The sequence below is a fragment of the Monodon monoceros genome, unplaced genomic scaffold, assembly GCF_005190385.1.
Source record: "Monodon monoceros isolate NGI ecotype Baffin Bay Population unplaced genomic scaffold, NGI_Narwhal_1 Super_Scaffold_9, whole genome shotgun sequence".
In the NCBI taxonomy this organism is placed as follows: domain Eukaryota; kingdom Metazoa; phylum Chordata; class Mammalia; order Artiodactyla; family Monodontidae; genus Monodon; species Monodon monoceros.
In genome coordinates this window covers 19191463-19218751 of record NW_021703786.1, presented here as the reverse complement: position 1 = coordinate 19218751, position 27289 = coordinate 19191463, and the positions used below count along the sequence as shown (strand labels likewise).

Genomic DNA, 27289 nt, shown 5'->3' with positions numbered 1-27289 from the left:
TTTATGGCAAATGAAGAAATCATCTCTATATGACTGTTTCTTATTTGCACCTTCAGTTGAATCCCAGGGCACACGTAATACCTGATGGAAGTGGTTCTTCCTGGGACAAGCTAATATGGTCTCCATAGGCAGCTTTTGCAGGTTCTAACTTGATACAGGGAGAGGACTTGGTTTTCCTATAGGACAAAATGGGTAGGCTGTCTCTGAGTCCATCCTTTCTAAATATTTTTCTTTGAGCTAGATGCTTGATCACGGCTGACCATTTAAGATTATGCTTTCTTCAGAGTGCCTGGGACCCTGGTAACATCTGTGGCTAAATGAGGGTATCTGTCCTCATAATATATGCCAGAAATTTCTTACTATTGTCAAACTGCGTCTTTTCTGCTTGGCGCATAAAGGAATATGATTTGGATTTGTCTAAGGAAACCCTCTGGCCCTTTTTTTTTTTTTTTCCCCTATTTGCTGTTAAAGTTATTGGGCTGTAATGATATGGAAATAGAAATAAATAAATAAATAAATAATAAACAAACAAATAAATAAATAAATAAAATAAATAGAAATAAATAGAAATAAATAAATAAATAAATGCCTCTGAATTACAGAAGAGAACGAAGAAGTGTGACAAAATGCTATGTCTTCCCATCCTCTTCTCTAGAGGGATGACTTCAGGGTAAAGGGGAGAGTTGGGGGTTGGCTAAGTGCGTGACAGATGAGGCAGGATTGAGCTGTCAAAGATGTAGCTGTCAGTTACCCACTGAAAAGTGATGATGAGGAGTCGGTAACAGTAGTTTCACTGATGTTTGTGTTCTTATCAAAACATCTAGATTACCTATGTACAGATGGCTGCTGACATCGTTAGGGGCAGTTAGCGTATCAGAAATAACATTTGAGTTAGAAATTGTGCTTGACTTTACTTTTTGCTCCCGGGACTAATGGTTGCTTTGTGTAGGCTGAGAGGCTGTTGTGAGGATAGCAGATCAGGCCAATAAGGAGATGTTTAGGTTGGAAAGGGAAATTCATGGGGCCCAGCTATTCATTTTCTGATTTCTTGATGGATTTCCCAACTGGGACATTGAAAATGGTTGAAGAACACTAAGAAAATCGGTGCGGTGGGTTTCTGATTAACTTTCTATTCTTTTTTTTTTTAACATAAATAAGTAAATAAATAAATAGTTATTTGCGCCGCGTCTTAATTGCCACGCGCGGGATCTCTGTTGCGGCAGGCGGGATCGAGTTCCCCAGCCAGGGATTGAACCTGGGCTCCCTGCATTGGGAGCACAGAGTCTTAACCACTGGACCACCAGGGAAGTCCCAGCTTTCTATTCTTGAGGCTGCTTGTTCTTCCTAATTGTGAATGGTGGTTGTCCTTTGGTTTTCCGTGTGGCGTAGACACATCTGTGCTTACACGGCAAAGGGCTGTCTCACTGAGCCCCTCCACCGCAGGTGTTCATGCGGGCCCTCTTCCACTACAACCCTCGGGAGGACCGGGCCATCCCCTGCCAGGAGGCAGGCCTGCCCTTCCAGCGCAGGCAGGTCCTGGAAGTGGTGAGCCAGGACGACCCCACGTGGTGGCAGGCCAAGCGAATGGGGGACACCAACCTTCGAGCTGGCCTCATCCCCTCCAAGCAGTTCCAGGAAAGGTGGGTCTGGGATGTGTTGTAAGGGGGTGTGGTTCTGGAGTGGCCGAGGCATAAGTACATGACAAAGCCCCAAATCTCTGCCAGCACAGCCAGAGGGGCCCACTGGGTGTCCTCTGGGCTAAGTACCAATTGTGCTTGTGTTGGCTCTTTTTCTCCCATCATCAGTGGTGATGGCTGTATTGAAAGATGGAAATCTATGTTATTAAATTAATGTATATTTTATAATGCATACTTAGGGCAAGTTGAGAAATAAAATATAAAAATACAGAAGAGGAGGACGAGGAAAAGAAAATTACCCAAAGCCTCACTGCTATCTAAACAACATGATTTATTTCCTTCCTGTGCCTGTTATGTGAGTGGTGCACATAGAATTCGAGGTCTTGCTTTTTTTTTTTTTTTTTTTGGTAGCTTAGCATTTTGACATGAGCATTTCCTATATTACTCTAGAATAATATTATTCTGTACTATTAATTAATGGTAATATAATATTTCATCAGGAGATGTACTCTTCATTCACAGGCAGCAGCTATGGTTTCTTCCCTGGAGGAGCTTAACAGTTTAGCTGAAAAGTCACCCACGGTTCAGATGAACACTTTATATATAAATGTGATGGGTGTGTGGGAGGAGGACACCGGGCCCCGCCAGGTCCTAGCAGGAGGGTTGGCCCTCGTCCGGGCAAGCATGGAAGGCTTCATTGAGGAAGGGTCCTACCTAAGTGACTTTGCTTCCTCCGTGTGGCTGTACTTTGACGCTGTCTCTAATGTTTCACTGCTACAGTCTATGTGCAAATAATTATGGTGCACATAGACTGTTCCTTATATTTCAAATTGTTTCCTTAGGATAGCTTGCCCAAAGTGTAAATCCTGGCTCAGAGGGTGTGGCACTTACACCTGCAAACCTCCCCTGGGGTTTGTAGCCCTCTTCCATTTTTGGGGTGTGGAATGATGCTGTAGCAACAGACCTCAGGGTTCATCTGTTTCAGTGGCCCTCCTGGTGTGGTCCTCAGACCAGGTGCATCAGTATCCCCTGGGAACTTGTTAGAATGCCAATCCCTGCCTGGGCCCTGCCCCAGGCCTGCTGAATCAGAGACTCCAGGGGCAGACCCTGAGCTCTGTGTTCTAACAGATATTCCAGATGAATCTGAGGAGCTGAAGTTTGAGAACTGCTGCTTTATTTCCTCAGGGGAGCCTCAGACCCATCTGCATCTTTGGCTTCACAGGTCTTGGGGGAAGGCTCTTTAGCTGCATTTAAATGTGGAAATCTAGAGACCTCTAGGAGCCCTGGGTGTTTTCTCAGCTCAAAGAGGCCTTGGAGGTGGCTTCTCCACCCAGGGACGCATTGAATAATGTGCCAGGCTGAGCTCTCTGTTGGGCTAGGGTGGGTGGGGAAGGGCATTAAATTAGGGTCACTTTCACCCTCGGCTTCTCCTGGGAGTCGTTCTGCTGTTTTCCAACTTCCTCAGAGATGGGGAGGCCGGGTGAGTTTGGAGAAGGTGCCTCCTTTCCTTGAGAATCAGCCATGGGAAAGTAACGACCAACTGCTGACCATGGGCTGTACCCCTGTGTGTGACCATCTTGGGCTGGAAAAGCTTCTCCCAGAGCAAGAAACTCAGTTTCTTCCTCATGAACCAGTGAGAACCTGTGAAAATGTCCCTCTTCACTGGAACTCAGTGTGAAGCAGGAGGCCCTTGGAGTGCCAGGCTATCCCCACCTGTGGGTTCCAGGCCTCGGTTTCCCTGAGTTTTCCAGAAGGTTCCCTATGACTGGTTCTCTGGTCCAGCTCATGGGCCTGCCCATCCCCTTGTGTCCGCACAGGCGACTAAGCTACCGGAGAGCCACGGGCACCCTGCCGAGCCCCCAGAGCCTCAAGAAGCCCCCGTGTGAGTAGACTGGCAGGATGGCACTTCAGGGAAGCAGTTCAGGGAGGGGCTGGGGTTAGGGCTCTGGGGCTTCGTGTGGGGAAGAAGCAAGCACTGGGCTGGAGGGGGCACCGAGGGTCCTGTCTGAGCTCTCAGGCCTCCTGAGGGAGGAGGGGCTGGGGAGAGGGATGAAGAAGGGAAATGGGGGTAGGTTGCGGAGAGCTATTCCCTGGAGAGGAGCTACTGTATTTGGGGCCCATAGATGACACTGCGGGGGCATGGTAACACTGCTCCCAAAATTTTGTGCAAACTGTGTGTGTGTGTGTGTGTGTTGTGTATCTGTGTGTCTGTGTCTGGGAGAGGCTCCACACCTTTCATTAGATCCCCAAGGGGCTCTCTGACCCTGACAGTTTAAGAACCACTGATGTTGGAAGGGAATGGAGATGGCTGTGAGCGATCCCGTGCCTCTGAGTCAGCAGTCAAATCTGGCAAATAAAAATAAAGGCTGCCCAGTTAAATTCGAATTTCAGATGAACAATGAATGGGTTTTTAGTATAAGTATATCCCATGCAATATTTGAGACATACTTATACTAATGAATTATTTGTTGTTTATCTGATATTCACATTTAACAGAGCGTCTTGTATTTTGTCTAGTAACCCTACTCTGTGCATCACTTACCTTTTAGAAAACACATTCACCTACCTTCTTGCCTTTTAATCATCACAACAGCCCTGGGTAGTAGTGGAGTCAGGGCATCCCTTTTGCCAAGACGATTAAACAGAGGCTCATGAAGTCAAGGGAGTGGGGCTGGGGTCAGGTTTCCAGAGGGCCTGTGATCAGAGCCCCCAGGTTAGAGCCCCGTATGGAGAGGAAGCTTCCCCAGGGTATGGCCTCCCTAGCTGGGGGTCAGGGGTTAGGGGGGAAGGGGGGGGGCTTGGAACCAAGTGGGGCGCCAGAACAATGCCAGATGAATGGAGCACAGCTGGCCCGCAGCCCTGCGCTGTGCCACTCTGTCGTCTGGCACCTGCATTTGCCCAGGAGAGTCTCAAACCCAAGAGAAGAGAGAGCAGGTCCTGGTCCCGCTGCAGGCATCCTAGGGCGAGCTGCTCCCTTGGCTGGGTGGCCACTGCCAACAGCCGCCTTTCCAGGCTTGCTCTCAGGTCGGAGGGGCTGCAGAGTAAATTGGCCCTGAGGCTGCTTATGCCAGTGAAGATCTGGCTTTCTTTGGGCCGCTAATGAGACACACACAGGAGGACTAATTAGAGCAAGTATTGGTTTAATAATGCACCGCAGCTCAGATCTCGGGTTTGTTGGAGGAAAGAAAGAGGGGACAGATGGAGGGCTCCTGAGGCACCCGAGGCTGCGGCTGCCTCTGGGCCACAGGGCCTCGCGGTTCCCCTCCGCTAACGCTGCTCCATCTGTCTTTTGTGCAAACCGCAGGTGATCAGCCTTGTGACGAAGGTAGGCCCAGTATTTGTCCCCTGTGTGCATGGACAGGCCCCTTTTCTGTAGAGTGTCTGGGGCTGGAGGGGCCTGTTCTCCCTTCTGCCACCCCGCTCTGGGGCTGCTGTGCCCCTCTGGCTCCTGGCACCCCTCTCCCTGCTCTGCCAGCTGGACCGACCTGCTCCTTGAGGCCTGCAGAGCTGGTGGGCACGTGGGGCCCGGCCCTCCCTGGACTTTGGCTGGGATGACCACGTGACCCGGCTGGGTAGCGGTAGGGCAGGGCGAGTGAATCTCCCCTCCTTATTCTCACTGATCCTAACTCTGAGGGGCTGGAACGAGGTCTGCTGGCCCAGAACCCCAGCCAGGCCTGGAAAGGCTGTTTGTGGCCTAAGCATGGAGAACTGGGTGAAACAGAGGAACTTGTTTACCTGGGGTGGCCGGGACATGGCATTTGTCCTGGGCCCCCCGAGACGCCATCCCAGAGGGCTCTGCCTGGCCATCTGGGGCCTGGGTACCTCCGGGCTGGGGCATGTGTCCAGCATGGCTCACTGGCCTCCCTCTCTCTGTTTGGTCCCCAGAGACCCGTGACTGTGAGGGATATTTCAAAGGACACTATGTGGGTAAGTAATGGGGGCTCTCCCCCCGAGATCCCCCCCCCCGCCCATGCACAGACCACCGTGGGCTCCTGGGTCAGGGAGAGGTGATCCAAGCCCAGGAACCCCTCAAGAGCAGCTGAGTCTGTGGGACCCACATTTTCCTTCAGTCTGTGTCTGCCAGAGGCTGGGCTGAGCCTGCCCAGGCCTGGGGTCCCCCACCCCAACTTTCACCCAGCCGCTGGGAGCAGTGGCCTGGCAGGACCCCTACATTACTACTGATTTTATTATTACCATAATCTCAATCGTAGTTGATTCAGTGTTTCTGCCACCCCCATACAACAATGGAGCCTTTTATCGATCTCCAAAGTACCTTCACTTCTTTTATTTTGGTAAATCTTTTCAAAGGCCTTAGAGACAGACGAAGAGTTTTTAAACTTTTCGTTCAGAAGCAATTTCAAACTTACTGAAAAGTTGTGAGAATTGTACAAAGAACTCCCATATACGCTACACGCAGATTCCCCGGATGTTAACACTTTGCCATATTAGCTTTATCATTCCCTTTTTCTGCACGTACACATTTAACCCTCTTCCCCCCGAGTCACTAAGAGTTGTGGACGTCATGTCCCTTCACTCCTAAATAGCTCAGCGTGTGTCCCCTAAGGACAAGGACATCTTCTTATATAACCCAGGGCTATTATCAAATTCTGGGAATTTATTTCTTATTTTATTTATCTTTAAAAAAAATTCCTGTAATTTAACAGGCATACAATTCTATTATTTAATATGGTGTTCATATCAAAATTTTGCCAGTAGTCCCAATAATGTCCTTTAGAGCATTTCCCCCGATCCAGGATCCAATCTAGGAGCACCCGTTGCCTTTGTAGATTTGGATTCCCTTTCATGGATAAGGGACTGAGGCGCAGAGGGGTGATGACTTGCCTGAGGTCAGTCACATACCAAGTAAAGCAGTAGCCTTGAACCCTAAATTTTGGACGCCAGGTAATCGCCCTTTCGTCATATTACCGTACGTCCCGATCAACCCCTTCCTGTAGCAGAAGGTGGTTGGGAGAGGCCCGTGGGTCTCAGTCCCACCTCCAGGTCTGACCAGGTAGAGAAAGTCTATAGGGAGATACTGGGACAAATGCCGCAGTGTCCCCCTGCCCTTCTCCCCAAGCTGGTCTTCGGAGGAGCTTCCGGCTGGGCCGCAGGGAGAGACTGGGAAGCCCGCAGGAAGGAAAGACATCTGCAGTGGCCGAGTCTCCAAAGCTGCCGACCTACGAGGAGGTGACCAGGTACCAGCACCAGCCCGGCGAGCAGCCCCGCCTGGTGGTTCTGATCGGTAGGTGACGTCTCCAGAGAATGGGCTGGTTTCTCCCTGGAGGGGTGGGGAGGGAGCTCAGCAGGGACCTTGCAGCCTTCCCTTTGTTTCCCAGGGTCTCTGGGAGCCCGACTGCACGAGCTGAAGCAGAAGGTCGTGGCAGAGAACCCACAGCACTTTGGTGTTGCTGTTCCACGTAAGAGGGCTCGTGTGTGTGTGTGTGTATGTGTGTGTGCAAGCATGTCTGCACATGACTATTTCTTGGGGACTTGACTCCATGTATCCATCTTCATCCTTACTTTGGGTCTGAAGGACTGCCAGGCACTGCCTGCTATAGGCACATCAGGGGACCTAGGCATGATGGGAAGAGACCCACTCTCAGTGGTCCACTAGGACCCTCTGAGGCAGTAACTGGAGGACCACTTGCCTGGCTCTTGCCTGGGATGGGAGGTGAGTCTAGAGCTCATTGCAGGTAAAGTGGCAACTTCAGCCCAACACCAAGGGGCCCCCAGCAGTGGGTGTATTTCAGCCTCCTCTTCCCAATGACTCTGACTCCTATGGCCCCTGCTCTCTGCTTGGGCAAGAGAGTAGGTTGGGGAAGCCAGAGAGCCCTTGAGCAGTGTTGCTCGGGCACTCCGCCTGCAGCTGGATCCAGTCCAGCAGGGTGGCTATGTACACTCCTGAGTCCAGAGGCAGCTGGAGATGCTGAAATCCAGCAGGCAGAAGTCCTGGTTCTGAATGTGACGTGCAGTAGCTAGGAGCTCTACCAAGAGCTTTTATGTGCAGTAGCTTGGCCAGCCTTCCCAGTATCCCTGAGAAGAGGATCATCATCATCCCATACAGAGGAAGACACTGAGGCTCAGAGAGGTTAGGTAACTTGTCCAGTGTCACACAGTTGGTAAGTGGTGGAGCCAAGATTCAAACCCAGGCAACCTGCCCCAGTCTCATTCTTCTTTTTTTTTTTTTTAATTTAATTTATTTTTTGGCTGCGTTGGGTCTTCGTTGCTATGCGCCGGCTTTCTCTAGCTGCGGTGAGTGGGGGCTACTCTTTGTTGCGGTGTGCAGGCTTCTCATTGCGGTGGCTTCTCTTGTTGCGGAGCACGGGCTCTAGGTGCATGGGCTTCAGTAGTTGTGGCGCACGGGCTTAGTTGCTCCTCAACGTGTGGGATCTTCCGGAACCAGTGCTCGAACTCGTGTCCTCTGCGTTGGCAGGCGGATTCTCAACCACTGCGCCACCAGGGAAGTCCCCACAGTCACATTGTTTTTTTTTTTTTTAAATAAACCGTCGTAGTTTATTTATTTATTTATTTACTTTTGGCTGTGTTGGGTCTTCGTTTCTGTGCGAGGGCTTTCTCTAGCTGCGGCGAGCGGGGGCCACTCTTCATCGCGGTGCGCGGGCCTCTGACTATCGCGGCCTCTCTTGTTGCAGAGCACAGGCTCCAGACGCGCAGGCTCAGTGGTTGTGGCTCACGGGCCCAGTTGCTCCGCGGCATGTGGGATCTTCCCAGACCAGGGCTCAAACCCACGTCCCCCGCACCGGCAGGCAGATTCTCAAGCACTGTGCCACCAGGGAATCCCCCCACAGTCACATTCTTACTGAGGCCACACATCAGCCTCTCACCTGCTGCTTGCCACTTCCTGTCCTTGGCTGTTCCTTTCTGAGACTCTCAGTCCTCTTCCTCAGAGGGATACAATGTGGGCACCTGATGGCCACTGAGAAGGGATGCTGTGGTGGCAGTAATGGGACCTTTCTGGAGTATTCCGAGGAAGCGCACCTACATATTCTTTCTTTTGCCGTATCACTCCCCTGGGCCTCAGGGCTCATAGCTCAGTCTATGGGTTATGAGAATTGTCTTCCAGAATCCTACCTGAAGTGGTAGGGATGTGGTGGCGGGGTCATGGGGGGTTGGGGAGGCCATTCTGGAAGCACCTGTGATGGACCTGGGAGAACTTTAGGGAGCCCACAGCCTTCCAGGCTGAAAGGATGGACTGAAACAGGGCGTGTGGAAGTTGTTCACACATGGATCCTTCAGAAACTTCCAGACCCATCCTCTGGGGGTGGGGTACCTGGATGGCTAGACCTACCTGCTTCTAGACATCCCACAGATAGGTGACTTTCTCCCTGCTATTAGGAACCAGGCGAGTCAGGGAAGGCTTCCCAGCAGCAGTGACTTTTATCTGGGTTTTGAAGAGTAAGTAGGAGTTTTTCAGGCAGAGAAGGAAGAGTTCTCTATACCAAGGGAAAAACATGTGCAAAGGGACAAAATATGACCCAGTACAGCAATGGGAGGGACTGGGGAAGTTAGTGTGGGTGATGTGGGGGGGGAGATGAGCTGAGTGGGAGGCTGGGTTGATTAAGAGGGTCTCATATACTCATCTAAGGTGTTTAGAATGTAATCAGTGGGTGAATAAAAGTTTTAAAGCAAGGACACGGTCAGGAAAGGTGACCCTAGCAGCTCTGCCAGAGGTTGGACACAGATGTCACACGGCGCACAGAGCATCCCCTGGGTGGCCCACAAGGGAGAAAACACTGTCCTCTGAGACCCCCTCTTTTCTTTTGGAATGCTCTGGAAAAAGCTGTGTGTTGCTTCGCGTGTGCTCTTGTTCTGTGGAGGATCTGATTTTCCCCAGAGGTGCGTGCCTTGATTCTATTATGGAAATCAGAGGGAAAACACTATGTGTTTAAAAATTGTGTGAGGGGGTCTTCCCTGGTGGCGCAGCGGTTAAGAATCCGCCTGCCAATGCAGGGTACGCGGGTTTGAGCCCTGGTCCAGGAAGATCCCACATGCCGCGGAGCGACTAAGCCCGTGAACCACAACTACTGAAGCCCGCGCGCCTAGAGCCCGTGCTATGCAACAAGAGAAGCCACCGCAGTGAGAAGCCCGCGCACCACAATGAAGAGTAGCCCCCACTCGCCGTAACTAGAGAAAGCCCACGCAGCAACGAAGACCCAACACAGCCATAAATAAATTAATTAATTAAAAAAAAATTATGTGAGAGCCAGCCTTGCGGAAACATCTAGTCCACGAGGGGACTGTCTGTCTTCATGCCTTTTCTCCCCAGATGAGAAATAATTGAATAAAAAATTTAAAACATACAGCAGGGTCAACTGAGTTTTTGCCCCCTTGGCTCCCAAAAAGAAAAACAATTAGGAAATAAAACCTAGAGGACTAGGAATTCCTTAGGCGATTCTTTAAAAGCCACAGCATCAGTGAGGCAGTTTGGCAGAGTGGTTAAGGGCATACGCTTGGCCTGAGACAGAGAGCGTTCCGACCCAGCTCTGCTCCCAGCCGTGGGACATCCACACGGTGCTTAACCTCTGCACCTCTGTTTCCTCACCTGCAAAACCGGAGGCCTCCTTTTGCCTACATCACAGAGCTGTGCAAGTCAGTGACGTGCCTGCACACAGGGACCCTCGATGGAGGGAAGTGGGTGGTTTGTACACAAATCCGTGACCAGCTCCGGACAGGAATGAGGGCACAGGCTCGCTGTGCTGTGACATCTCTGCCCAGCTACCCTCCTCTCTTTCACAGATACCACCAGGCCCAGGAAGAGCCATGAGGAGGATGGGGTGGAATATCACTTCGTCTCTAAGCAAGCGTTTGAGGCCGACTTGCATCACAACAAGTACGTTTCCTTGATGGACCAGTGGGGCCTCCGTGCAGCTGTGTGTCTTTGCATCTGTCCAGTCTTCCACTTGACCTCCTGGGAGGGCTTCTGGAAAAGTCAGGGGAAGCAGAGGATGGGAGGAGGAGTGGGGAGTCATGGTGGGCCATTCACCTTCTGTGTTAATTCAGGCAAACTCAGCAGCTGAAGGCCTTTTCCCCTGTGGTGCTGTTCTAGGTTCCTGGAGCATGGTGAATATAAGGAAAACCTCTATGGAACCAGCCTGGAAGCCATTCAGGTTGTGATGGCCAAAAACAAAGTGTGTTTGGTGGACGTGGAGCCAGATGTGAGTTCCTGGGCCAGTTTGGCATTTCCTGTTAATGGAATTTTTATAAACTAGGGGGTTGTACATTTCACAGAACATTCGACCTTAGTCCAGGGACTTTTTATTCCAGAGCACTGGAGGTTAATATTTCCTTGGGTCTCCCTTTGAGAATCTAATGAAAGCTTTTGTATCCCAAAATGTGCACCTCTATACACAAAGATGACATGAATTGGAGGGACCCTCTTGGTGGCCCACAGGCCCAACATAGTAACCTCTGCATGGAGTAAATCATGCAGGAGATGGTGGCACCGACTGGTCCACTATGACCTGACAGTCAGGGACTTAGATGTAAATGCACCAGTGGAAGCTGGGCCACCCCTTCCCCGACGAGGACAAGTGAAATCAGAGAACCACTTAGAGAACCACTGAGGGAGGTGGTCAGGAGAGCAGTTTGAAAGGGAAAAAGGGCAGACTTGACCCTGTGTAGTGCTTCAGAGACATTTCCAGTCCTGCACACCCCACAGGGGCTTAACCGTCTTTTTAACCTTGTCTTTGAGAAAAATTTGTAAGCCTTGAACTCAGTAGGGGCTGAGCTCTGATTTTATGACATACACTGTAGGCTTTATTTTACAGAAGTTGGCTTGAAACGGATTCCAAAAAGCACCTTATGTCCAGAAAGGAAAACCCTCACTAATTTGGACTTACTGGGAGTTGGTAGTGGAAATTAAAAGTCTGAATTTCAAAAATTTTTTTGAAGAGTGATTTTATTGGTTTAGAGGGGATGCAAGCTGTACGTATAGCAGTTTAATACCAGTGTTTCCAAATACAGGCCCTTACATCATAAATAAAATGCACTAATTAACAGGACGATTTGCATATTGAAAACCTTCTAAAGTCTTTACAATTTGCTTCAAGGAATCTCTTAGTCTCTTCATTTGCTTGGCAAACCTTTTCTTCTTTGAATATCATGAGGAGGCCTGTGTGATAGCACAAATTTTGCATTAGTCCAAACTGATGACGTTTGACTAAACAGGTACACACATTAAATCCTGCTGGTTCTTCCATCAGGACTAGGCAGGCAGAGAAGGGTGTACGAAGGCTAATTAGAGCTTGGTGGAGGGTAGTCAGAGCTAAGAAAGATGGCAACTCTCGGAGCTGAGGCTTTGGAACCTCCGTTCTCGGCAAGTGAGCCTTCAGGGTCCAGCTGAGGCCAGCGGGAAAATGAGCAGGTGGTCTGCACGGATGAAGGCCATTGTCATATGACCGTATAATCAGGACCTTTGCCATTGGGGTTATGTGATGAAGCACACCATTACTGAGTATTCAAGAAGTGCGTTTCATAATAAAATATTTTCCAAGTATATAATGTTCCTGAACTTTCTTTCTCAGGCACTGCAACAACTGAGGACCTCAGAGTTTAAACCCTACGTTATATTTGTAAAGCCTGCAATTCAGGAAAAGAGGAAGACGCCACCCATGTCCCCAGCTTGTGAGGATGCAGCAGCCCCGCTTGTAAGTTTAAAGTTGATCATTTCTCTTCCGAAGGCCTAAAAGGGCCGTTAGCTGCATGTGGGTGCCCATACCTTCTACACAAGACCATCTTTCCATTTTGCCTGTTGGCCAGACTCAGATGGTCATGTGACCTGAAGACTCAGGGTGGGGCAGCCAGAAGTGCCCCCCAATTCACACAGGAGTGGCTTTGCCTGGGTTCCCCACCCTCCACTCCCTCACATAAGCACCCCGTTGGAAAGTTAAGGGACTGACATCTATCAGGCACCTGATCTGAGTGTGACATACCACAAAAATTTGTTGAACTCCTAAGCCAAACCCAAATAATTTTTAACTGAAACACCAACTTCAGATCCAGCAAGCTAATCCAAGATGGAGGCAAGGGGCATCATGGGGGAATCTTTCCTATGTGCAGCTCAGGACTGTGACTCTCTTGCTGAAGCTGCAGGTGGTTGAGTTCCACTTTTACAGGGCAGGGAAAGGGTTCAGGGGACTGACAGCTTCAAAACAAATGTCACACATTTTACTCCATTAGAGATTACTTGAGTTCTTTCAAGAGGCAGGTATTTATTAGGAAGATTGAGTGATTTAGGGGCAAAAGAATGTTCCTTCTATAATTTCTTAAATAGATAAATGCTTCCAGGATGAACAATGAAGGTACCTGGAGGAGGGGAAACTCTAGTAGCGGCAGACAGTCTATAGGATATATGTGTGTAAGGGGGTGGGGGAAGTGGGATGAAAGATCCAGGGGCAGCAGTGGGACACTGCAGGGTGGTTTTGAGTAGGAGAGGAGCCCTGCAAGATGCCATATAGAATTGGGAAGCTCTGCCCAATTTAATCTAGGTTTTTCCCTCCTGGGGGAAAGAAGTAAGAAGAAGTTATCTAAGCCTTCCCGTAGGTCTCTTCTGTCTTTGCGGTAGCATGCATAAACTGTTTCCTAGACCTTCAGAACATATTTTCTGAAAGTATGGATGCTCTCACTAAAGTAGGAGTCTGGTTTTGATTGGTGACAGAGAGGGGGAGGGAACATTTTGGAATATGGGTCATTTTAGGGGAAGACAGCTCACCCCCTCCATGGCAGCATAAAAACAGAGCCCCTAGAAGCAGAGGCGAGAAAGCAGCAGAGGACTGGAAGGAGATAGAAGGGGAGGTGGGTGAATGCCAGCCACAAATTTCACTTTGCAGTTTTACTCAGTGTGGATCCTGCCCCTTTCCTTTCTTCCAAAACCCAAGCTAATAGTCAGTGGACTACCTGCTTGAAATTCTACTTACTAGAGGTATATTTGAATGAAGAAGCAAACAAAACACTGGGTAGGTTGGGTAAAGGAGGGATCACTGGCTGTCTAGACCTTAGGGTTAGATGTCAGGAAAGCAATCTGATTAGAGAAGCCAGGTATCCTAAGGAAATGAGGGATTGGCTCAGGGTTGTCCCAGCACTTTCTTAAATATCTCTGCTTTGTCAGCTGTGCTAATGCTGGGCTCTGGTTTGAGGAAATGAAAAGAAGAACTGAGTTCTACATGACGAATTTAGGAGTCTTCAGAAGGCATTTGAGTTACTTATTCTCCTTCTTTTTCCCCTAGTTGATTCCAGAAATGCTTGCTTTGCTTTTATATAGTGACTACTATTTTTAGTTCTTTCCTGTAATTATTTAACCAAATTGCCATGCAACACAATAGTACTGCTAGTTTGGACGTACCTTCGGACAGGAAGTGTGGTATTGACATATACAGACACGCAGATATAGAATCGGCATCTGCCCGAAGCGGCTCGCAGTTAACAGGTCCTCAGCAGATGTCTTGTGAATGACTGAACAATGCTTATGGCTGCCGCCCATGAACTTACTTGGAAGTTTGATAGGCTAGCATCACTATGCTCTGTTCTTGTGTACCCAGTTGGTTATTCAAGGGCCATAGTCATCCACTCATCACCTAAAAATGAGAGGTTGGACACTGCCCAAGACAAAGGCTGTAGGTTTCTTTTTTTTTTTTTTTTTTTTGCGGTACGCGGGCCTCTCACTGTTGTGGCCTCTCCCGTCGCGGAGCACAGGCTCCGGACGCGCAGGCTCAGCGGCCATGGCTCACGGGCCCAGCCGCTCCGCGGCATGTGGGGTCCTCCCGGACCAGGGCATGAACCCGTGTCCCCCGCATCGGCGGGCGGACCCTCAACCACTGCGCCACCAGGGAAGCCCAAGGCTGTAGGTTTCTTATTTGGGGGGAGAACAACCCAGTTGTTCCCTAACTGCCCCTTTTCCTTGCAGGATGAGGAGCAGCGAGAGATGGCCGCCTCTGCTGCCTTCATAGACCAGCATTATGGGCACCTGGTAGATGCTGTGCTGGTGAAGGAGGACCTCCAGAGTGCGTACAGCCAGCTCAGAGTACTCTTAGAGAGGCTGAGCAAGGAAACTCACTGGGTACCTATTAGTTGGGTCAGGTAACTGTATCCTAGAACATCCAGGTTGGAAGGGACCCGGAAGACCACCTGGTCCAGGCTCCCCCATGTTACCATCAAGGAATCTTGAGCGAGAAGGGCAGAATTTTCCATAAACTCCATTATCAAGAAGAGTCTATGTGGGGGATCTTGTTTTTTGCCAGTTTTTGTCTGCGGCTTTTCACTGCACCCCTTTGGAGCCGAACATACAAGTCGAAAGGGAGCATATCACAAAATAACACATGTCATTCATTAAAGTATCACAGGCAAGTTGACCCTGATTCTCCGTACCAAAGTTGAGTAGCCACTGTCTTTTGGGGGGTGGTGGTGGTGAATGTATACAGTACCAATTTGCAGAGGTGTTTAAGCTTTATAAACAGAGTGACACTTCATTTATCCGGCTTCGTTGGAAGTTGAGTTGTTTTACCCAAGAGGATTTTTCATGCAATTGACGTTCCCCTGTCTTCAGGCACTAAAATGTTGATTTTAACCTTTTCGGTAGTGTGCGTTTGCCTGGTAATGGAAAATGTGGTTCTCTGCCTTCCTAAATAGTGAGCATTCATCAACTTTTTTGGCAGACTAAGGCACCCTCCCCTGTCACCGTGATTTACTGTCCTCTTCCATGATACAGTGGTGTTTTCAGGGACTCTTGCGGAATGTCAGGCTGCTTGTGCCTTTTCTAAATATTCTCAGACTCTGAAACTTGATGCTTGCTTGCTTTGATTTATTTTATTCCATCACTTGTCTTTCTTGTTACTGACAGCTCTCTTGGTTCTCACCTGTCCCTACCTTCAGATTATAGGGGCTCCTATCCTGCTACATCATGGGAAACCAGATGATTCCCCCCTGTCATAACTATGCCTAATTCGCAATAAATCAGTCCTGACCATCAAAATCAAAGTACATAGACTCTGAGTGTGGGCCTGATGGGTTGTCTCTGAGCAAGAGTACTTAATGTCACACAGGATTTGTGATATATCTTAGCTTCAGAGAATTCTATTTCTTATTAATAGCCAATGTATATAAAGCTTTATTCTGTGCCAGGAGCTATGCTAAGGCCTTTACGTACGTGATTTTGACAGATGCACCAAGCCTATGATGTAGGATTCTTTTTTTTTTTTTTTTGGCCACACCACATGGCTTGTGAGATCTTAGTTTCCTCACCAGGATTGAACCCTCGCCACCGCAGTGAAAGCGCCGAGTCCTAACCGCTGGACCACCAGGGAATTCCCTGATGTAGGATTCTTATCATCCCTATTATACAAACGAGAAGAACAAGGCTAAAAAGTTTAAATAATGTGTTCAAGCTCACACAGCTTTAAAAAAATGGCAGAGCCATTGTATTTGAGCCCAGGTCTTCCTAATACCAGAGATGGTCATTAATCACTATACTGCCTGTTTCTTTTGTGGTCCCATAATTGAGGCTACCTGTTAAATTATGGACTTAGAAGTGAGGAATGTGTTCTCAGCTAGAATTTACAATAATATGCAGTGTGGTTGCAGCTTCTAAGACTGAAAATAGGCTGCTTACATGTGTAAATTTTCAAGCTCTTTTCCTCATGAGAAAAAAAAGGAGGCCAGGTGAAGGGTGAAGCACCAGGGAGAAGATCTGTTGCCCATTTAGAAATTTCCATTTTTGCCTTCTTACACAAGGATACCTATGCCACATTCTAGCTCATGAACCTGGTAGGTCCACCTAACAGGATCACATTCTTCAGACCTTTCTGGCAAAAGGATGAGGACCTCTTTGCACTTACAAAGTACTGGATTCTTATCAAGTGAAATTAGTCTTGAGCTGTTCCACAAAGAACCAGCACAGGGAGGGCAGCTGCCCTTTGAAGTGGAATGGCATATGCCAAGTTGTGTGTATTATTCAGGAGAGCCAGGATCTAAACTCAGCTCTCAGGCAAAAAACACATAAGTTAAAATTACTCCAGAAAAATCACCTACGGAGGCCCCTTGGTGGAGATCCTCACCAACTCTGAAGTCCCATCTGGGTGGTTTTTCTCCCATTGTAGGAGCACAGTGGTTGAATAACAGCTGATTTTTTTTTTATATTTCATACTACAACAGACATTTTCCGCTTCTTAATATTTTCGCACAATTGTCAGATGAAATAGTAATCATTCCCTTCATGTGTATTGTAAAGCAAGGTATTAAAATGTGATGCCTGCTTTATTTCCTGTCAAAGTAGCCTTCTCACCCTCTAAGGCAAGCTGTGTTGACAGCTGTTTGGCTGCTACGAAATCTGTGAGTAGAATGGACAGGGCCCCAGAGACAGGTCATTTGTAAAGTGTTTTTGCTGTTCGTAAAAAGAAAAGTCTCATTTAAAAAAAAAAAAAAAGCACCTGTTTACAGATGTATATTGGTGGAATGTGTGTAAATTCAATTCCCAGTCCCATTCCAGCCAGTAGCACATATGTTCTGACCCCCTGGGCAAAATTTTTGCAAAAGTCCATCACTCTGGGCCTCACACCAAGAAATCTGCTTATTTCATCCCTCTCAAAATGTACCTTTTTTTTCCCCCTTGGGCCCTCAAATGCCGGTAAGCTCTCTGCCTGTGTCTACAACCAGAGAGAATGTGAGCTCTGGAGGGCTCTTCTAGGTCAAGGATGTTAGACGGGTGGGGCATATGTGCTGCCACCAACCATTCTTATATCCGTGGCAGACAGCACTAACTGATCACAGTACTGTCTTGCTGAATGTAGGCACTGCTTTGGATCTTTCAGGATATAGTATCCAGTCTCAACTGAGCAGAACTGGCAAGTGACTTATCCTGTTTGCCATCCTTGATCCATAAATTTGTAATCTTCTCTACCATCCACTCCACTCCCTGAAGGAAATGGGTTTAAGAAAATTATAACCATCTGTCCTTCACAGGCAATGCTTAGCTATGTTAAACATTAGCCAATTGTGCTTTTACCATTGTATGTTTGAAAACATACGTGCTTTAAGACATGTGACCCATCGGAGTTTTACATCCACTTACCCAGGGTTACATCATTTATGCCACCAATCACAGGATCATGTGTCCAAAAATATGAAAGCATTTGGTGACTTATTTAATAACTACAGACCAACATATGCACAAAACCCGTTCTTGAATCATATAGTTTAGAACTAATAAGCAGCATTTCTCTAATTGGTGGAGTCGATATGGATTTTTTTTTTCCTGCCCTTTGAATACAGTCTCAAACTGCTTCCTTTAAAAGTCAGGCTTGTGGTTTCAGAACAAGATGACGTAGAATCATTTTTCCCTCCTCCTCAACTCTAAATACAACTTAAAACCTTGGAAATTTATTAAAAAGACAATGATAAAAGGACTCTGAAAGCTGGAGAGAAGATGGTGGATTGATTAGGAAACCTCAGGACTTGAGGAACAACAGTGTGGTGACTTTCCTGGGTTTTCTTTTCATCTCCTACACCCGACTGGGCTCTGGAGAGGCCTGCAACCCAGAACCACCAATAGACAGAGACAGGGAAGAAAAAAGGAAGGAAGGAAAAAAGGGAGGGAGGGAGGAAGGGAGAGAGGAAGGGAGAAAAGCTTGTTTTCTCTGCCAAAGGACAGGGAAGGGGAAGCCTAGTAGAGACCTACTGGGGAGCTCCAGCCCTAACTCCACACCTGGGTACCAGCAGGTGGCGCAGTTCATTCAGAGCAGGATTGAAGCCCTATGTCTCCCTGTCCTCCACCCAGTGATATTAGGAGACCCAGGCCCAGCAGTGTCTGCCTGCCCCTCTGCAGAAGGTGGTCCAGCAACACTGTGCAGCCCAGGGAAGCACCTTCCTACACTGCAGAAGACACCAGCAGGGATTGAGTGGGAGTCCTGGAAACATCCAAAGAACAAGCAGACCAGAATAGTATTGTGAAGGCTCAGAAAACTATAATGTCATTGGAAATAAAACCCATAAAAGAAGCAGAAACTTATACACTACACCTAAACAGGACTCCTACCTGCTATAATGGAAGATGTAAATAGCATTAAGAGATTCCTAACATAATTACCCAAATATCTAGGATACAATAGAAAATCACTCATCATATCCCAAACCAGGAAAACCCCAATCTAAATAAGAAAAAAAAAAAAATCAACCGATACCAATATGATATGATTCAGATGTTGGAATTTATCTAACAAGGATTTTAAAGCAATTGTAGTAAAAATGCTTCAACAATCAATAACAAATTCTCTTGAAAAAAAATTGTTTAAACAGAAAATCTTAGCAAAGAAATAGAAGCTATGAAAAATAACCAAGTGGAAATTATAGAAATGAAAAATTATTGTAAAATTAAAAACTCAGATGAACTCAATAGTAGAGTAGAAATGACAGAAGATCAAATCAGGGTACTTGAGGAAAGATCAATAAAAATTACTCAATCTGAACAACACACTGGGAAAAAAAAAAAAAAGAGAGCCTCAAGGACCCATGAGACAATAACAAAAGAGCTAACACTTGTATCGTCAGAGTCCCAGAAGGAGAGGAGAAAGTGTGGGACCAAAAAGTACTCAACGAAATAATAGCTGAAAATTCCCCAAATTTGATGAAAGATATAAATCTACATATTCAAGAAGGTGATAAACTCAAAATAAGATAAGCCCAAAGAAATCCATATCAAGATACAGCATAATTAATCTTCTGAAAACTAAAGACCAAGGAAAAAAAAAATCTTAAGAACAGGGAGAAACAATGGGAAGGAACACTAACGCAAGTGTTACTATTTTACTAATACTATTACTATTACTAATACTATTTTAGTATTACTATCAAGGAGACTGTGGAGGCCAGAAAAAGTGACACAACATTTATCAAGTGCTGACAGCAAAGACTGTCAACTTTGAATCCTGTATGTGAGGAAACTATCCTTCAGGAACAAAGGGGAAATAAAGACATTCTTAGATGAAGGGAAACTAACAGAATTTGTTGAGACTGACCCTTAAAGAATGGCTAAAGAAAGCTTTCCAAACAAAATGGCAGAAGGCTGGGACTTTCAGAAAGGAAAAGAACAACTGAAAAGGTAAAAATAGAAGTAAACATAATAGATAGTTCTTCACCTCTTGAGTTTCTTTATCCATATTTTCTGGTTGAAACAAAAGTTATAACCCCATCTGATGTGATGCTCCGTGTATGCAGAGGAAATACATAAGATAATTATATTCTAAAAGTGAGGAGGATAAAGGGACCAATTAAAAGACAGATATTGGTAGAGTGGATTAAAAAAACTTGACCCAACTATACGTCATATACAAGTGTACATAGGTAGACAGAAAGTAATGATGGAAACTTAAATATTATGCAAACAATTTTTTTAAAAACATCATTTTAAAAGGCTATATTATTATCAGATAAAGTAGACTTCAGAGAAAGAAAATTACTAGGGACAAAGAGGGACATTATAAAATGGTAAAAAGGATCACTCCCCCAAGTAGGTATAGCAATCCTAAATGTGTATGCAACAAACACCAGAGCTTTAAAATACATGAAGCAGGGACTTCCCTAGTGATGCAGTGATTAAGGATTCGCCTGCCATTTCAGGGGACATGGGTTCGATCCCTGGTCCGGGAAGATCCCATATGCCGCGGAGCAACTAAGCCCATGTGCCACAACTACTAAGCCTGCGCTCTAGAGCACGCGAGCCACAACTACTGAAGGCTGCGCGCCTAGAGCCCATGCTCTGCAACAAGAGAAGCCACCACAATGAGAAGCCCGCACACCACAATGAAGAGTAGCGCCTGCTCGCCACAACTAGAGAAAGCCCACGCTCAGCAATGAAGACCCAACAGTCAAAAATAAATAAATAAATAATAAATTCATTAAAAAAAACAGCTTGAGCACCAGTTGCTTTAAAAATAAATAAATAAGATACGTGAAGCAAAAACTGATAGAGCTAAAAGTTGAAATAGACAAATCTACAGTTATAATTGGGGAATTCAACACCCTACTCTCAGCAATTGACAGAACTAGAACAGAAAGTTATCCAGCGTATAAAAGAACTGAACACCATCAACCAACAGGATCTAATTGACATTTTAAAACACTCCCCCCAACAGCAGCACAATATACATTCTTTTCAAATGTCCATGAAATATTCACCTAGATAGGCCATATTAATAAATTTTAAAAGAATTGGAGATATAGAGTATGTTCTCTGATCATAATGGACTCAAACTAGAAATCAATAACAGAAGGACAACAGGAAAATCTGCAGACATTTAAAAGAATACCTAATATAACCTGAGCAGTTCATGGAAACTTCCTAGAGAATGGACTCGCTTGTATAAATAATGTATAGGTGTTTTCCAGGTAAAGACGTAGAACTATGGATTTTCCAGCTACAGGGGACAACAGATGAATGGGATGAGAAGAAAACATGTCTTCTGTTAGTTGAAAAAGGCAAGGAATGATGAGCTATAATAAGTTTGCAGACGTTTGTCATTTTTGTGAAATTCTAGTATCTGAGCCTCATTCTAACTGGGGGGAAATTTCCTGTTCTGGTGAGAATGAGAAGCAGAACTCATGTCCAGCATGGGAAAAAGGCAGATACTCATTCTCCCGACCCTTGCAGATAAGGAATGGGCATATATGATCTAAGTTACACCAATCAGATAGACCTTCACTGACTTGGAATTGGGAGGTAGTGACACAAAATGGCGGGGACAGTGAAGACTTTTCAGAGGCGGCACTAGCAGGTCAGCAAGATCCAGTTCTAGATAGAGCGAGGGCAGCTGTGCTAGCCACAGCGCTACAGACCAGTTCTACAGCAAGACTTGGAGCGTTGTCCCTTGATGTGCCGCTTGAAGCTGGGTTCCGCAGTTTTCTAGCAAATACTGTTAACGATTTCATATTCTTTCAGTAGATTATTTCACTACTTGAAGTCAATTTCTGTTGCTTGAACTAAGAATTCTTGTTGATAGAGGCTTCCAAGACAGGAGGAACAGGATTGAGGGGGGCCGTATTAAGAAGTGTGGCTCATTCTGGAAGGAATGGCAAATCATTGAAGGTGTATTAAGCTAGAAAGTGATATGGGCATATTTTTGCATTAATAATACCGGTTGTAAATCACAAGCGCCTGAAATGGGCAGTAGCACATACAAAGACTGAGAAGCAGGACTGGTAGATTAAAAATATGCAGGAAGGGGCTTCGCTGGTGGCGCAGTTGTTGAGAGTCTGCCTGCCGATGCAGGGGACACGGGTTCGTGCCCCGGTCCGGGAAGATCCCACATGCCGCGGAGCGGCTGGGCCCGTGAGCCATGGCCGCTGAGCCTGCGCGTCCGGAGCCTGTGCTCCGCAACGGGAGAGGCCACAACAGTGAGAGGCCCGCGTACTGCAAAAAAAAAAAAAAAATGCAGGAAGGAGGAAGGGATGAAAGAGAGGGAGTAAAGGATGACTGCTAGACTTCTCACCTGGATGTCTAGAAGAGTAGTTCCTCAAACCGAGATGCACTGGAACCAGTTTAAAAATGAATTTACATTTGGACATATTGATTTTTTCTTTAAACTTTTTATTTTGAGATAATTGTAGATTGACATGTGTGAAAGAAATAATACAGAGAGATCCTGTGTCCCCTTTACCCAGTTTCCCCAGGTGGTAGCACCTTACAAAACTATACACAGTATCGCAGCCAGGATATTGATATGAGAGAGCCAGGATACAGAACAGTTTCACCATTGATAAATTGAATGTCATCAAAATTAAAATGCTTTACTCTGTGAAAGATGAAAAGATAAATTACAGAAAAAATATTTTGCAGATCACATATCCAGCAAAGGGCCTGGATCTAGAATATGTAAAAAACTCTCAAAATTCAATTAAAAAAAAATCCAATTAGAAAATGGGCAAATGCACCAATATTTTACCAAAGAGGATATACAGATAGCAAGTAAGCATATGACAGATGTTCAACTTCATTAATTAGAAAAATGCAAGTTTCTCTACTGCGCACATGTTATAATGCCTAAAATTAAAAATGGTGGTAACATCAAATTGCTGCTGACGATGTGGAAAAACTGGCTCACTCATCCATTGCTGGTGGGAATGTAAATGGTACAGCCACTCTGGAAATAGCTTTACAGTTTCTTTAAAAATGGACTTATCATACAACCCCACCAATACACTCTTGGGCATTTATCCAAGAGAAATCAAACTTACTTTCATGCAGAAACTTGTGCACAAAAGTTCACAGCAGCTTTATTCAAAACGGTCAAAAAACTAGAAACTACCCAAATGTCCTGCAGTAGGTGAATGGTACATTCATAAACTGTGGTACATTCCTACCATGGAATACTAGTCAGCAATAAAAAGGAATGAATTATTGGTATACACAACCTGGATGAGCCTCAAGGAAATTATATGGAGTGAAAAAAGCCAATCTGAAAAGAATGGATACATACTGCATGACCCCATTTATGTAACACTCATGAAACAGCATAATTACAGAGATGGAAAACAGATTAGTGATTGCCAGGGGTTAGGGCTGGAGGAAGAGGGAGGCTGTGGCCAAAAGGGGTAGTACAGTAGAGTATTTCCATAATGGTACAGTTAACTGTCTCGAATGTGGTTGTACTTATACAAAACTAGACATGCTAGTTACATAAAACTAGCTATACACCTACATACAAATGAGTGCATGTATAATTGTGAATTTATATATGCTCTATAGATTGTAGCAATGTCAACTTCCTAGATTGATACTGTACTGTATTTACACAAGATGTTAACATTGGGGGAAGCTGGATGAAGGGTGCAGGAGGCCCCACTGTACATTTATGTGCACCTTCATGTAAATCTAATTATTTTAAAATAAAACATTTATTTATTTGTGATAAGAACATGTAAGATCTACTCTCTTTCAAAATAATTAGACCAATTACAGAAGACATGCAGCACTGTCTTGTCATGTGTTCATATGCTTTTGCTTTCCATTTTGACAGAGCTGAACTTGTGGCTGGATCATCACACCCCACCAATTCTTTCCCCCGGGGTGGTGGTGATGGTGTATGGTTTAAAAAGTTGTCTCTTTCTCTCTCTCATTAAAACTTGTCATAGCCCCCCATAAAAATGCTTGTTGCATCTTTCCTTCTGCCTGCCCCATTCTGTCTCCATTTGGGGATGGGACTTAAAGCCTTTGGGTACTTTAAATGTAACTTACTCATTTTATGTTCCAAGCTTTATTGTAGCATCTTAAGACCGAGCATTCAGCCACTTAGGAGTGTCTTGAAATCCTAAGCAGCTAAGAAATCCTAGGACCTTCTCTTGTCTTTTCCATGGTGAGTAACCTTGTATTCAGGGAGAGGACAAGGAGAGAAATGGAGAGCCATCAATTATACAGAACTGTTCTTTGGAAAGCTTGAGTGTCCATTTACCCTTCTCCCCAGGGGCAGCGGCAGAGCGGGGAAACTTAGTCACTACTAATAATATGAAATAATACAAAATGCCAACACAATATTACTTTTGAACAGTGACAGAGATCTGTAATATAAGTTTAGCATAATATTAAAGTCACAAGACCTCCTGTTTACGTCTTATTGAAACAAATCACTTCCCCTTAGACTCACGTAAGGCCTCAAAGCTGATGACAAAAGGCAGTCATTTCCTACTTGTATGCAGAGAGGAAACAAAGACAGAGCTCTAGTCCCTGACTGGATGGCCAATGAATATTACAGAAGAGCAAAATCCACCCCTTAGTTGGGCCCCTCGTTCTCCATCTACACGGTTTTCAGGACTTTGGCATCAACTGTGATCACCGTGTTCTCTAATAAAGAGCAGCCGTGTGAAGACATACCTATTCATCTCAGGAGAGAAGATATTTGGTTGTATTTCTGATATAGCGCCTTGAATTCTTGAAGGAAAAGAATCAGAAAGATTTATGTCAATGCCAGGGTGCTGATGAGAAAGCTGAAGTTCTAAATCCTACGGGTGGCTTAGAAAAGGCTTTCAGACCAAAGACAGGGAGTGGAAGTTTATAAAAGCACTGCGGATGGCTTTTTTTTTTTCCTTCTTGAAGAGCCATTCCTAAATGAAGCAAGTCAACCACATACTGAATTGTGTACCCTCATCCCCTTTGCTTGTCCATTCAGCCTGAATGAATTAAGGGATGAGGGAAGATGCTACCAGATGTTCTCTGAAGCTGACACATGATGGCTTTGCTACCAAGCTGGTGGATGGTTTGCTCCTGTTGTTAGCTTTGTAGGCTCTGGGTAGTTTTTCTTTCAATGATTGTTGCATTTCTCATGATTTCACCCTCAGCCGCTTAGGGGTCTCTCCTGAGATTGGCTCTACTCTGAACGCAAACTCTGTGCGTGCATAGGAATATCAGAGTACCCACGTGCCTGCCAGTCTAACTCCAACGACCTGCGGTCATAGTGGGGTTTGCGATCACCAAGCCTCTTCAGAATGCCCTGGTTTTCCATGGTGATTCTCACTAGCTCCCGGTTCCTTGTTTCTCTGTTTAAGCTGAAAAATACAAAATCCCAAGATGCGTGAAGAATAAAGTTCTCCTCCTGGATGGGAGTGGGGGAGATGAAGTCGTGATGTCATAAATCCAGGCTGCCAAAGTGCAGGGAACCAGCTGTCCCGCAGAGCCCTGAGGCCCTGTACGCCTGTTGAACCAGGCCACACTCTGGGAAACGTGCAAAGCCTTTTCAGATTAAGATCAGTGGTTCTCAGCCCCGCTGCCTACTAGAAAATTCTACTTTATTGGTCTGGGATGGAGCTTGGGCATTGGCATTTTGCAAAAGCTTCCCAGGCATTATTATGTGAAACCAGGATTGAGAATCTCTGGTTTAGAGGATGAAGTTCTTGCCTACAGATAAATCACAAATGGCTGATGACAAGTTTTGGTTCACCTCACTCCCCTCAGCTGTCAACTCAATTTCAAAATACAAGGATTAGGAAAGACTTCTTGACACTCCCCACCCCCCTACACACACACACACACACACACACACACACACACACACACCACTCTTCTTTCCCTGCATACACTCCTTTGGAGCCCTGATCACACTGCATAACTATTTACATAAATGTCCCCCTTACCTGACATTGGGTTCTTTGGAGTTAGGAAATATACTTCTCATTTTACCTCTATAGTCCTGGTGCTTAGCACATGGTAGTTCAGGAAATATTTGCGGAAACAATTTTAAGAGTGCTGTAGTCCCAGCTATGGTCACCATTTTACAAAAGTGCTTTCTTGTGTCAAACTCTAAATAGGACTCTGAAGAGTCTCTTAGAGGGAAAAAAAGCTCTTTAACGCTAGAGAAAGGTCCCTGTTTGGGGTGGTTTTCTTTCTCCTTAACTTGGTCTCTTTGATTATCCCTCAAGATAACTTCCCTTAAGTATTCCTCTGGCACTAAAACCCAAAAAGGGTGAAGTCAATTTTGACTTTTGGAAAATGAAATGAAGAGAAAGAACACTACCTCTTAGAGAAATATTCGTTCCAGCAATCCACCTTGGCGGGGCCGCGGTGGGCGTTGGCAATTTTCTGACACAGTTGCTTGTTTTCATATTCGATTTTGTCGAATTTCTTTTGTTCACCCTGGTGAGAAACCCCACCCCATCATGGTGACGTCATTGCTACATGGCGCTCCATCCCACAATCGCTGAGCATCCCCCTCCTCTGGGATTGTGCGAAAGGGGCATATTGGGGGCCACAGTGGAGACTGGGAGAGAAGCTGAGGAATCCAGGGGTGGTGTGTATGGGGAGGAGAAGGGTGAACGAATCTTTGGTGAGGTGGGTATTTAGAAGGCTCTGGGAAACTGGCCCTCTTTAGCACATAGATAAAATCAATAATGGCAGGAACAAGTACCTGTAGTTTGCTCAGTTTTAAAATGTGATGTGTGTGCACCACTGGAGGCTTGGTATCAACAGTAGGCTTCACTAGAGAGGGGGGAAAGAGAGCAATGTTACATCACAGGTGTCCTCTTAGTAGCCTTAGAAAATCTGCTCACATTCTAGACAACGGCCCTGATTAAAACATTACAAGTTTGAATTCTGAACTAATCCAGTTCAGGAATTTTGGTTTAGTTGAGTTTCCCAAACTGAGATCTTTTGGAGAGTTTTGAGCAGACGTGAGAGAATGGTGAGGGCTGTGAAAAGTAAAATTTACAGACATAAATATCCTTTGAATCTAATGAAAGAAACCTCTCTCCCACCCTTTCCCAGTACGACTAGCCTGGCTACTGGATGCTGAAGCCCTATCCTCTGTCTACCTTACTTTGGCTTTAAAGAGTTTAAATGAGCATATCCATCAAATGAACTCCCTGGTGGAAGACAAATTTGCAAAGCCATGTACTGGTCTGGTTTACTGTCAATATCTCTAAGGTGGGCCCTTCCAGAACCCTAGTCGCAGTGTCCTGTTCAAATTGCCCCACGTACCTATTTGTATTCTATTCTTATGAAATACGTAGTGGCCAAAGTCCAGTTTCCTCCTGAATGATGTGCTCTGTCTATGATTAGAGACGATCACAGGGTAGGCTAGATAATCCAGGGAATTGTTCATCTTCTCTTCCTAGTCTCACTTCAGAAATGAGGCACCCAGGCTCCTCTGTGAGGTACTTAGCTGTCC

The 27289-nt window shown here is 45.9% G+C and overlaps 2 protein-coding genes across 4 annotated transcripts in view; one reads left to right on the top strand and one right to left on the bottom strand.

Moving 5' to 3' along the window:
* Positions 1–15651, top strand: part of MPP3 (membrane palmitoylated protein 3) — a 27150-nt gene extending 11499 nt beyond the window's left edge. Inside the window, exons 10-19 of the mRNA XM_029212563.1 lie at positions 1444–1640; positions 3455–3519; positions 4942–4962; positions 5523–5564; positions 6715–6879; positions 6974–7054; positions 10392–10485; positions 10702–10810; positions 12179–12301; positions 14557–15651. Coding sequence (XP_029068396.1) covers positions 1444–1640; positions 3455–3519; positions 4942–4962; positions 5523–5564; positions 6715–6879; positions 6974–7054; positions 10392–10485; positions 10702–10810; positions 12179–12301; positions 14557–14733 — 1074 coding nt within the window. The 3' untranslated portion in view covers positions 14734–15651. The remainder of the gene's footprint in view (positions 1–1443; positions 1641–3454; positions 3520–4941; positions 4963–5522; positions 5565–6714; positions 6880–6973; positions 7055–10391; positions 10486–10701; positions 10811–12178; positions 12302–14556) is intronic.
* Positions 12613–27289, bottom strand: CFAP97D1 (CFAP97 domain containing 1). 3 transcript variants are annotated; one of them, XM_029212636.1, is made up of 6 exons: positions 27100–27289; positions 26531–26601; positions 26141–26259; positions 25052–25175; positions 24505–24561; positions 12613–12798 (listed from the first exon to the last, which is right to left on the bottom strand). In XM_029212636.1, the coding sequence occupies exons 1-5, from the start codon at positions 27221–27223 to the stop codon at positions 24514–24516; spliced, it is 486 nt and encodes a 161-aa protein (XP_029068469.1). In that variant the 5' UTR covers positions 27224–27289; the 3' UTR covers positions 12613–12798; positions 24505–24513. The 3 variants fall into 3 exon arrangements, with proteins under 3 accessions (XP_029068469.1, XP_029068468.1, XP_029068466.1); XM_029212635.1 differs by lacking the exon at positions 12613–12798 and adding an exon at positions 23880–23998 and having other exon boundaries at positions 27100–27251; XM_029212633.1 differs by lacking the exons at positions 12613–12798; positions 24505–24561 and having other exon boundaries at positions 24998–25175; positions 27100–27223.